Source organism: Nerophis ophidion, linkage group LG02 (genome assembly GCF_033978795.1).
Source record: "Nerophis ophidion isolate RoL-2023_Sa linkage group LG02, RoL_Noph_v1.0, whole genome shotgun sequence".
Taxonomy (NCBI): domain Eukaryota; kingdom Metazoa; phylum Chordata; class Actinopteri; order Syngnathiformes; family Syngnathidae; genus Nerophis; species Nerophis ophidion.
Window position 1 is genome coordinate 30,988,755 of NC_084612.1, and position 12,658 is coordinate 31,001,412.

Genomic DNA, 12,658 nt, shown 5'->3' on the forward strand with positions numbered 1-12,658 from the left:
TCTGTGTCGTCTCAAACTTGCTAAAGGTAAATTATTTATTAAAATTCAAGCATCTCTCATCTGGTTGTAAGCAAATTTGTCCATGGACACAACCTTCGAGATAGTGAATAAGCTGCAGCAACTTTTTTTTTAAACCTTTGTGAAGATTATGATTGAATCTTCATGTAAACGGATTTATGTTAATGTCCCGTCGGTCGGCATCGGAGGTGGGTAGAGTACCCAAAAACTGTACTCAAGTAAGAGTACCGTGACAGTACATGCTAATAAGCTAGCGCTAGTAACTCAAGCTCGATCTAACTGATAAGTACACATTTCAACTGCTATTTGGTGTTGTCAGTAATGTTTTATTGTATTTAAATGACACTTGTTGTTATTAGGATCATCAGAGACATACAAAAAGATTGTTTTTTCAGTCAACTGTTTTAGGAGGTTTCTGCTTACCAGTTATTTCAAACAGCTGGGATATGCTGGCGTCGAGTCATGTAATTAAAAAGTCTTTAGCATTCCGAGTAGTTCTCTATTTTATCACACCACAGTCGTGGTTTTTCGAGAGCGGTAAAATGCCAGGCTCCGTTTGATTGGTAGAATGAAGTCAAACGTCACTAAAGCTTACGTTGTATTTGTCATGATCCGTTGCCCGGATCATGTTTTGTTTAGTTTTGCTCTCCCTCAGTTCCTGTTTTTGAGCACCCCTGGGTTTGTGTTTTAGTTGCCATGACTACAAATTGTTTTCACCTGCCTCTGATTAGTGTTCGGGAGCTCACCTGCTCCTGGGCACTAATCAGAGAGCTACATATTCCCGTTGTACGCCACACTCAGTCTGGCTTCCCTATTTGCTGTATGCAACAAGTTACGTCTGATGAATTTCTTCTTCTTTGCTCATGATTCCCGTGCTAATTTTTTGCCGTAGCTCCCCGTGCGATCGGCACTTGTCTCTTTTTTTTGTCTCTTGTATTTTCGCATCCTGTTTGATTTATGAGGAATAAATCGTTTCCCTTACCTGCATGTTGCCTCCGGAGTTTCCGTCTGCATCCTGAGAGAACGACCCATGCATAAACATGTGACCCAACTGGGACACGATTGGCGAAATAGTGTCATGTGACAGTGTCCGCCGGAAGAAGGCTTGTTGACAAATGAGTTAGTTTTTGCAAGCCAACAACAAAAATAACTATGATATAAATAAATGTAACGATCCGAATGAAACTCAATGTAACGCAGTAAAAGTAGTGTTTATTCTTCACAAAAATACTGAAGTAAAAGTAAAAAACCTGTTGGATTAGCATTGTTGTTGATAAGGAAGAGATCTGTGGTTCCTAACACCACATCCCGGATCATATGACTGGTTTCCTCATTAACTCAAACTGGAAGCCAAAATGTACCAACTTGTCGGATCATGTTCCTCATCCTTCTACTTCCTGCGTGAGAGACATTATTTATGATCTCGAATAAACTTTCCCGAGCTCCGAGGCAAGAAAGCAGCTCACCATGTCCACATAGCTAGTTAGCTCTCTGTGATAACGCCGCAGCTAAAAATGGTTTGTCTGCATTAACGCTTATAATAACAATATCACCAATACTTGGTTAATATCAGGTCAAGAAATGTAATTGGAGTATTGTTGCCGCTTTTTGAATGGATATTTAGAGGGTTTTATGGGAGGAGGTCCCCTGCTTTTTAACATTTACATTCTTCCCCTTGGCCATATTTTCCGTAAATTTAAAATAAATTTTTAATGTTATGCGGATCTCAACCAAACCAACTGCTTCTCTTCCTCCTTACTCCCTTACAGACTTCCTCAGTGAACTCAGGCAGTGCTTTTCATCCAATTTCATTCAACTCAATAGTAATACAACCTAAATCTTACTTGTAGGTACAAAAACCATTCTCGCCAAAACCAACAGCTTGTCCGTCACCCTCCTCCCAAGTCAAGAGTCTGGGTGTCATCCACGACAGCACACTCTCCTTTCAAACCCACATAAACGACATTACCCGGTCTTCTTACTTTCATCTATGAAACATTAATCGTCTTCGCCCATCCCTTACCCCACATACTGCTGCCATACTAGTCCATAGCCTTGTCACCTCTCACCTGGACTATTGCAACTCTCTCCAGTTTGGTCTCCCTCACAAGTCACTTAACAAACTTCAGCTTCTCCAGAACTCTGCAGCCCGGATAATCACCAGAACCCCTTCAATTCAGCACATCACCCCTGTTCTGCAGCAACTCCACTGGCTACCCATCAAACATCGTATCCGCTTTAAAATAATTCTCCTCACTTTCAAAGCCATCCATAACCTCTCTCCGTCATATCTCTCTGACCTGCTCCATGTCGCCACGCCCTCACGTTCCCTAAGATCCTCTTCATCCATCCAACTCACTGTCCCCTTATTTAAACTGTCGACCATGGGTGCCCGAGCTTTCAGCCACTCTGCCCCTCATCTTTGGAACTCATTACCATCAGACCTTCGTTACCAAGACTCAATATCCTTCTTCAAATCAAGATTCAAAACACTGGACCTATTCCTGACTGCTTATTCATTGTAAATCTTATCGATCTTTGTTGTTGTTGTTGTTGTTTTTATCCAATTGATTTTATTGTTTTGATTTTGTACGGTGTCCTTGAGTGCCCAGAAAAGCGCCTTATAAGTAAAATGTATTGTCATTATTAGAGGACCTCCTTGTGACTCCATTGTAAGTGGACTTTTATTTACGAGTTGGTATGCATTAAAACAAATACCTCTGTCTCCTTGTCATCCATAATGATTGTGAAAAATAGAGATAATCCAAACAAAAGTACAGTTCCCCTATAATTGGACAATATCTATCATGAAAAAAGACCCAATTCCTGTATGAAAAACAATAAAAGGATGACTTATAAAACAACAGCAACAAAAACGACATCACATGTGTGACCTAACTTATCAACACATCTCCTCTCAAAACCCTGTATGGATATAAAGTGCTTGTGCAAATAGGCCTACAATTCAGAACATCCCCAAAGATACAATGCATAAATTACAAAACACCACATTCAAATTCTTCAAAATTATTTCAGAACACACTTCAATACACAGCTTTGCTGTACAATTTATAAAACGCATGCTCCACGCTATTAAAGTACTATGAAAGTATGAGTGTCAAATATGTTGGAATTCATCTTAATTTAATTTATTTTATGTAAATCAGATGTCAATTGAACCCAACAGTTAATACCTTCAAACTTTATTGTATACATAAGAGGAATTGCTGCTGATAACAAACACTATTTTTATAAAACTTTATATGGAGCTTAAGGTGTTTAGAGGAATTACATGATGTGATGGTAAATGTGCTTTTAGTTGTTGACATATAGTATAGACGTATAGATTATAAAAATATTATATATTTCCTGTTTATTTGTTAATTTGTTATGCATGAGCATAACATAACATAACTCATGATCCATAAAAAGCACACATTGAAGTAACATGACATATTTTAATTACAGCAGTATTTACATGTGATTGGACACATAAAACATCAACAATATTACAAAGAGCAGATATGTGTCATCGTCACAAGTGAGGCATATTAAGCAATGTACAATATGACTCATATATACAAACACCTTCACTTTATTTTAAAGGAATAACAGCTACAACTCAAAAGTGCACATCATGTTATTAACAAATAATTGTATGGACAATACTCAATATCAAAAAGACCAAACACAAAATATTTTAAGCTTCTTTCAGGCCATCTTCAATGATAGAAGATGTGTTTGCAACACATTAAACAGTTCATAACCAGCCTGCATTCCACACATGTTAAAAAACTGACATGTTATGATTTGAAGGCCAAAATAAATGTCTCACATTAGTTTGGTTTTCTTCATCAGAATTTGAAGCAGTTATACACCTCAATCCTTTTGACTGTTATTTTTGTTTGTTCATTGCTCAGTTAAGTCCATGGTCCTCTGTGTGACTAGTTCTGCTCCACCGAGAAGTTGGACTCAGATCTGCCAAAACAATTGAAACAATAATTTGAGAGTAGAATTACAATGTTTTAAAGTAGCTGACAATTGTTAAAAGTGACTTTACAGGTCTTGATGCTTGTTAACCATGTGATTGTTGTACTCCAGCACAGGAGGGATGCCTTCCTCTTCATCTTCCTCAGGAACCTGCAAGGGAGCACGAAAAGCACACCTCAGAAAGTCTGACGGAGAAACAGCGACATCTAGCGACGATGTAGCGCACTCACCTCCCAGTACACTTCATCATCGAAGCAGTTGTCATCGGCGGGGTCGCCCCAGATGGGGATCCGAAGAATCAGGCCTAGAAAAATACAAAACATTCCTCACAATTTACCTCATATTTATTTATATTTCATGCAATTTCTGTCAATGTATCTCAACATGCAGTGGTTCCATTTGTTTCAATGCCCATGTATTATGTTTTTCCATCACGTAAAACCTAAATTGAAGATAAATAATACATTTCCACCAAGCAGGCTATGAAGCTGATAATAAATCAACCAAATAATTTGGTAGTTTGAATCAGAATAACAAGAATGTTGGTAGAGCAATGAATTACAGTATATATATAAATATATATATATATATATATATATACATATATACATATATATGTATATATATATATATATATATATATATACATATATATATATATACATATATACATATATATGTATATATATATATATATATATATATATATATATATATATATATATATATATATATATATATATATATATATATATATAATACACATATATTAGTATTAGCACTATGATTACAGGGTTTTTTTTACTGTTAAATAACAGTTAATTGCTGTGAAGTACAAGGATAGTGTAATTTTTACAACAATTTGGGACAATAAATTAAAATTACAGTATTTCACTGTGAAAAAAAATACAGTTAAATGTTGTGAAATCCTGGTAAATGTTTACAATGTAGATAGATAGTACTTTATTGATTGCTTCAGGAGAGTTCCCTCAGGAAAATTAAAAGTGTGTAAACATGTGGTAATATATATGCCAATATATGAACACCATCCATTTACTTTTCCATCTTCCCTCTCAAAAGTTTTTATTTTTGCATTTATTTTTTCATGGATATTTTTGTAGAATGTGTAGCACAGAAATCCACATTGAGCAAAAGTTGTATCTCCAAATTGCTGCTGTCTTAAAAATGGACACAATTTACAATTTATAACCCATTTATTTATTTATTATGCCAACAGGCCTTAATATGCATCTACAGTCCAGACTCACCAACAATTGCTCCTCCAACGAGTCCAAAGGCAATGGACACACAAGTACCAGCAGCCTGAAAGCCTCCCTGCGTGCCCACAGATCTGTTTTCAAACTCTCCTTCAAAGTCAAACGTTTCCCTCAGACTGCAGGGGGAAACCATTGAGACACATGTTTTAGCCTCACAACATCACTTGACCCCGGAGCGGTCCAATCACTCCAAAATTGAAATGAGGATTCTCATTAGTGCTCACCCCTCTTCGCTGTACACAGCTTCAGTAGCGGCAGCTGCCACGATGGCGCCAGTGAAGCCGCCAAGCATCCCCGGTACAGCGTGCAGGTTGTGGACGCCACATGTGTCCTGCAGCTTCAGGTACTTTTCAAGGAAGGGCTAAGAACATAAAAAAAGGTATTAAATGTGTCAGTGGTCAGGGCCAGCGAGGCCTTTTCTGTTGGCCTTACATAACCAGAAATCATGATCATAATTAAAGATAACAATTTTTTTAAATTTACGTTCCCAAAATATTTAGAATTATTCATATTCTCTTCGTGATATATATTGCTTCTTCCAGTGCTGTTGTTTCTAGTTTTAGTTTGTATCCAAACAGAATTCATCTCGTTTATGTTGCTATCGCGTAGTGGGTAGAGCGGCCGTGTCAGTAACCTGAGGGTTGCAGGTTCGCTTCCCACCTATTAACATCCAAATCGCTGCCGTTGTGTCCTTGGGCAGGACACTTCACCCTTGCCCCCGGTGCCGCTCACACTGGTGAATGAATGATTGGTGGTGGTCGGAGGGGCCGTAGGTGCAAACTGGCAGCCACGCTTCCGTCAGTCTACCCCAGGGCAGGTGTGGCTACAGATGTAGCTTACCACCACCAGGTGTGAATGAATGATGGGTTCCCACTTCTCTGTGAGCTCTTTGAGTATCTAATAGAAAAGCGCGATATAAATCTAATCCATCATTATTATTATCATTATTATTATGCCTTACCAAATCTGCCAGACGCCTTCAGAATCATCAATGCAGGCGTCCGTGCACAGTAAGTGAAGAGGGACATACAGTTGATAGACAGTTGCGATGGCCAATCAGATCATGAGTTGTTGTCAGTAAGGCTTTCGAGCTGGCCTCACGTTGAACGTGACAGTTACGTGTCCAGTGATTGGATGCTCATCGGGACCGTTAGCGGATGAATTTGAGAACACAGAGTTGAGAGACGATTGGGATAGCCAATCAGATTGCAAGTTGTTGACAGTCACTGTTCTGTTACAACTAAAATATGTAAACTCCTGTTGTTACAGTGTGTCAGGCTTGTCATTTATTTAACATTGTTACATGTGTATTTGTCGCCATCATGTGGTCAGGGCAGTTAATATATCTTTGAGAAGTGTGTACTTTGAATCAAACTTTATTGACCGGAAGTTGCATAAGCCAACCAGATAAATTTACAGTATATGTTTTAATTCAGAGGCAGCAGAAAGAAGCAGCCAGTGGATTTGGCTCAAGCGGAAGGACCCCGTTTGGGCCCCAAAAACAGCATTGTAACAGGGTGAATTTCGGGAAAAGTTGAGGACGGGACACAAGCTGAGGACTGATCATCCTTCGGCGGGCCACCTTTGTGGAGGGTGTATAGTGTTTGAGGGCCGAAACACCCAATGATGCAAGGGCACACTACTGAAGATGTGTCGCTTGTCCAATTGTCCTGGAATTTAACCCTGACCAAGTCTCATATCCCACAACTCACAAGAACACCCCGCCCCCCACATCCTCACGTTGTCTGTCTACCAGTCTTAACAACAAGGACAATTCGAGTGAGTACTCTCCACATTTGGCACAAGGGACTGTTCAACATCTCGTCCTGTGTTTTTTGATTCTTAATTGCTGATGCGTTTTAATAGATTTTTAAATGCGTGAGAAAATAACCCGTTTTGTATACCATTGCTGTGATCAATGCCCAGTAGGGCGTAAATGTGTTCCTGTATAGCATTTCTCCAGCAATGATCATGTGGTGACATCAATTATGGTATTTTGAGAGGTAATTATTGATCACTGAAGGCCTAGGTGGGAAACGCGCGGCCCACCACTGAGATTTGGAATATTTCACCCAAATTCTTGCATCGTTGTGGTGAATTTGTAAAAAGTGCAGCCTCACCGTGATAAAAAGGTAACCAAACGTCGAAATGATGCCAGTGAGGAAGCCAACAATGAGCGCACCGTACGGCATGATCATGAACTCGGCCGCTGTTCCCATGGCAACACCACCAGCCAGGGTGGCGTTCTGGATGTGCACCTATAGTAGATGAAAGGTCACTTTAGTCTTCCTTTGATTGCCCATTAGCATCAGCATCATCATCATCATTATCATCATCATCAGCAGCAACACAACCTCACCATGTCCAGTTTGCCTCTCTTTTGAGACAGGCTGGATATTGCCACAGAGGTGAGAACAGACGATGCCAGGGCAATGTAAGTGTTGATGGCTGTTCTGTGCTGACCGTCGCCGTGGTCTGTGATGGCCGAGTTAAAACTGGGCCAGAACATCCACAGGAACAATGTACCTGTAAAACCAGACTATATGATCAGATTGGAAGCAGGGATTACTCACAGCTGTACTCTAATGCGAGAAATGAAGCGTACCGATCATGGCGAACACATCCGAGTGGTACACAGAGCCATTCATGCGTTTGCTTAGGTTCAATTTTGGTCTGTAGAGGACCCAGGAGATGGCCAGACCATAATATCCTCCAAAGCAATGAATTACCATGGAGCCTCCAGCATCTCTGCACTATTGAAATATTGGAACCACACCATTAAGTGAACCTTCACGAATGACAAGTCTAACTTTGCATTGAGCTACAATGCATGAGTAAAGATGACATGATGATGAAATGTCCTCCAGCATCTTTTAAACTCACATGGAGAAGATCGAGGATGATGAATTCCTCCACGGCAAAAAGTGTGACGCCAAACAAGGTGACCACCAACAACTGCACAGGGCTGACTTTACCCAGGAGGGCGCCATAGGCAATCAACGAGGCAGCACAGCAGAAGTCAGCATTAATCAAACTGTAAGAGAAAGAAAAGTTTACAACACGGCAGTAACATTCTGGTTTTTTTTTTACGATGCATCTAGTTGCCAAACTTGAACAGCCATCTTTTAAATTGTGACTCCTCTTTGGGCTATGAGCAGAATGAGCCTCCAGCACAGCACATTTCAGTTGCACGTTAAAGATGGTGGTTTTCTCAAAGTGATAGCTCAAGTTCTAATTTGGACACTTCTATCTCTCAACTTTAAAATAAAACAATGTCATCTCACCTCTCCACACCGATTGAGATTTTTCCAGTTGCTGGGTCAAGGGCGTGGAACCAGCCCTGCATGAGAAGAGCCCACTGCAGGCCGAAGGCGGCGATCAGGAAGTTGAAGCCTACGGCACCGAAGCTGTAACGTTTCAGGAAGGTCATCAAGAAACCGAATCCAACAAAGATCATCACGTGCACATCCTGGAAGCCTGCAGAGACAAACACAACATGTCCATGTTGAGTGCTGATACAAAAATAAGACTGAGTAGAATAAATACGAATTACACCCTATTTACTATCAGAGAGCAGACAATAAAGATAACACCTCTTAAAAATCTAGAAACAATTCAAAGTGTAACCAGGGAAAACCTACTTTTTTATTTGAGGGTTATTGTAAAAAAAGAAAATAAAATAAAATAAAAAAACAACAACAGCTTTTCTTTTCATTTGTGATTAGGGTGAAATTATTTTTGGTCTTGGTAGTTAGTTAATATGGTTTGATGGGTATGTTTTTTCAGAGAGATAATACACTACAAGAATTGGAACAATCTTAAAAGGTTTGTAACATTGATTTTTTTATTTTATTTATCTATTTGATATCTGTTTATTTATTTTAATGAGTTATTATTTTTTTTAAATCATCCATCCATCCATTTTCTACCGCTTATTCCCTTTGGGGTCATATTAAATTCATTATTTTACTTATTTATTTACTTATTTGTATAATAACAATATGTATTCCTTTAAAAGATGTGAAGACTTAACAATTTTTAATTTTTTTTAATTCTTTGTACTTTAGTTTTTATTTTCACATTAAAAAAAGTTTTAAAAAGAAGAAAGAAACACATGAAATGAACAATTAAACAAGTACTATTTAAAAACATTTTTTTCTTATTTTATTTTTCATTTGAATATAGTCAATATTTTTTAAGAAAAACAAACACATTTGCAAAGAAAATACAATTACTTTTCCACAATAATCTAGAACATTGGGAGGTCACAAATCAAAAATACTTACTTGGGTATCGGAAGTAGAAGTCATTTTCAATGTCACTGGTGATGTTTTGTTCTCTTTTGAAGTCCCGCCAGCGTGATGCATCAGACTCGTCATCGTAGCGAATGAAAACTCCAAAGAGGATGACCATGGCTATCTGCCACACAAAGCAGACCGCGGGCAGACTGACCCGCATGTAGGTGTTCTTGCGCACATTGCATATGGCCTCGCAGCAGTTGCCCATGGTGACATTAGCCGATGATGCTCAGCTCACTGTGTGCCTCTGCAGCTGCAGCACCACAACAGGTGTATTATATGGAGACTCAGGGAGGGGGTGTGTCCACTTCTGGCCTCACGTTCTCCCCGCTCACAATCACATGTTTGGCAACATCTCACCTGAGACAGAGGAACATCATTCCTTTACCTTAAAGCTTTGCATTTCCATCCAGGTTGGCAACATTCCTACCAAAGCAGGAAGCTCATTTTGAGTTTGTTTTTCTGATAAAGTATTTGCTGTTTGTGCTGACTGTCTGTAGCCTTTTACAGAAATATTAATGTTCAAACACCGGAACATATGAATTGTGAATATAGTTCAGTTTTTTTTTCTAATATGTTGAGCATCTCTTTCAGCAAACTAAGCATCCACTACAAATTAAAACCACATTACTAATGAATACACGTGTCCATCATTATTTTTTTTAATAAAAGCAGATACTTTTGCAGGGTGTCAAAATCAATGTGATTGATCAAATGAATCCATTATTAAATCAATCAGATTTATTTTTATGTAATTATTTTACCCATTTGGAGCAGAGAATGACTCAAAATCCCTGAAAAGTCTCTGGCAAGTGGTTGGAGTGTCCGCCCTGAGATCGGTAGGTTGTGAGTTCCGACCCCAGCCGAGTCATACCAAACACTGGTTTGAATGTAACTTAGATATTGGGTTTCACTATGTAAAAGCGCTTTGAGTCACTAGAGAAAAAGCGCTATATAAATATAATTCACAATTCACAACAATGGAACCCGTTATCTCCCTGCTTGGCACTCAGCATCAAGGGTTGAAATTGGGAGTTAAATCACTGAAAATTATTCCTGGGCTGCTCACTGCTCCCCTGGGTCAAATGCAGTGCATGTGTGAGACAACCATTATTTTTTTTAATAAGAGCAGATACTTTTGCAGGGTGTCAAAATCAATGTGATTGATCAAATCAATCCATCATTATAATTAATCAGATTTCTTTTAATGTAAGTATTTAACCCATTTGCAGCAGAGAATGACTCAAAATCCCTGAAAAGTCTCTGGCAAGTGGTTGGAGTGTCCGCCCTGAGATCGGTAGGTTGTGAGTTCCAACCCCAGCCGAGTCATACCAAACACTATAACAATGGGACCCATTATCTACCTGCTTGGCATTCAGCATCAAGGGTTGAAATTGGGGGTTAAATCACCGAAAATTATTCCCGGGCTGCTCACTGCTACCCTGGGTCAAATGCAGTGCGTGTGTGAGACAACCATTGGTACATTAACTTTAAATTGCTTGGATTTGACTGACATCACCTCCGGTTCTTGCCCCGCCCATTAAATATGCCTGGTGGTCAAGGTAGCTCTGTTCTGGCGCCACTTTCGCCTTTCTGGAAGAAAACATGCCCTATGTTTGTGTTGTTTTCAGCTGTATGAAATGTTTCTTCAGAGTTCCTTGAGAGGTCATTAAAAAGGGTGGAAAAGTGCAAGATTTGTGGAAACAACAATAGAAAAAGCAGCACACACTCCCGTCCAAGGAAGCAGAGTCGAACAATGAACAAGTTTGCAGTGATCACTTCGGTTTGTTTGATATACTTTTAACGTCTATTGTTTTCCAATTTAAGTATTGTCTTGAATTTATTTGTATTTCTTAAACACGTTTGCCACAGGTGTTTTGAAAACCAACTTGGCGTTTAACAAGCCCATTAAGTGCGTACACAGTATATTCCTTTCTTTGCTCATGTAAAGATATTAAAAATATATTAAAAATTAGTGATATTTAAAAGTGATTATTTAACATGAATCAAAAGAGACCCTAACATTAATCACATTTTAGAAGTAACTCGTTTGACAGCATTATTTTGTGCCGAACTTTTGTATTGGATGTCATTTCAATACATAGTACACATTTCTATCAGCGTGTCCAAAGATATTAAAAAAAAAGTCTGATTAATCACGCTTTTGTATTTTGACTCCTCACGATTAATCACAGTATATTACATGCGTGCGTAACGGATATTCACTTTTCAAAAAGGCCCCAATAATTGGACACAATGCAATTTTATTTTGAATGAAATGATTAACTGGAATGCATTACCTTAATTTGTTCAAAACATGTTAACAGTTTTATTTATGGTAGCATTGGGGTTTATTTTCAAGTAAAATGAGTGTCATTAAACATATTTACTCTGACATATACATTGACCTAATCACTGACTATATAGCAACCTGCTCTACCTTTCAGGTAACAATCTGCACGATTGAGTGCACAATTAAATTGTACATACATACATACAGTACACACATTCATGCGATTTATTTAAAGAATGAACTTTGAGATCCCTAATTTCTATACACCATCATTTTATTCTACATGGTGCATTTAGTTTTGGTCATTTGGGCAGTTGGTTTAGTTAGTCCAACCCTTCCTGGTGAGAATGTTAACAGGATGCTAGATAAGGAAGTAAGGAAGTTGTCTGTTGCTCTAAACAAAAAGTCACGGGAGTCCACTCACGTGTCCATTGCCAGTTTGTTCATCCTAACTACAAGTAAACTACACGTGCATTTCTGTAGCATTTTGTAACTACAAGTAAACTACACGTGCATTTCTGTTGCATTTTGTAATCAAAATATTTATCTCTAGCCGGAAATGCAAGTCCCAGCATTCATTCTATGCAGTCACATTAAGAACATTCCAGATGATATCTGTTTTACGCTCACCTTCTTCAACTTCTTACATAAGACGTCAGGTGCCACTGAGGAGATCAGATCTCCTAGAAGGGTGTGTACTCATTTTGTGCTGTTATTCATCACTGCTCCTGAGTTCAACAGGCGGTGAAGATGGCGAGTGCCCATCTTTTGTGTTCCACCTT

The 12,658-nt window shown here is 38.7% G+C and overlaps 1 protein-coding gene across 1 annotated transcript; it reads right to left on the minus strand.

The window, feature by feature from the left end:
* Window positions 1-3,462: 3,462 nt before the first annotated feature.
* On the minus strand, window positions 3,463-9,848 carry LOC133539262 (ammonium transporter Rh type C). Its single transcript, XM_061881425.1, has 11 exons — window positions 9,572-9,848; window positions 8,570-8,762; window positions 8,169-8,319; window positions 7,891-8,038; window positions 7,645-7,811; window positions 7,406-7,543; window positions 5,510-5,646; window positions 5,277-5,401; window positions 4,239-4,312; window positions 4,079-4,158; window positions 3,463-3,996 (listed from the first exon to the last, which is right to left on the minus strand). Exons 1-11 carry the CDS (start codon window positions 9,789-9,791, stop codon window positions 3,963-3,965), a joined length of 1,467 nt encoding a protein of 488 aa, XP_061737409.1. The 5' UTR covers window positions 9,792-9,848; the 3' UTR covers window positions 3,463-3,962.
* Window positions 9,849-12,658: the final 2,810 nt, after the last annotated feature.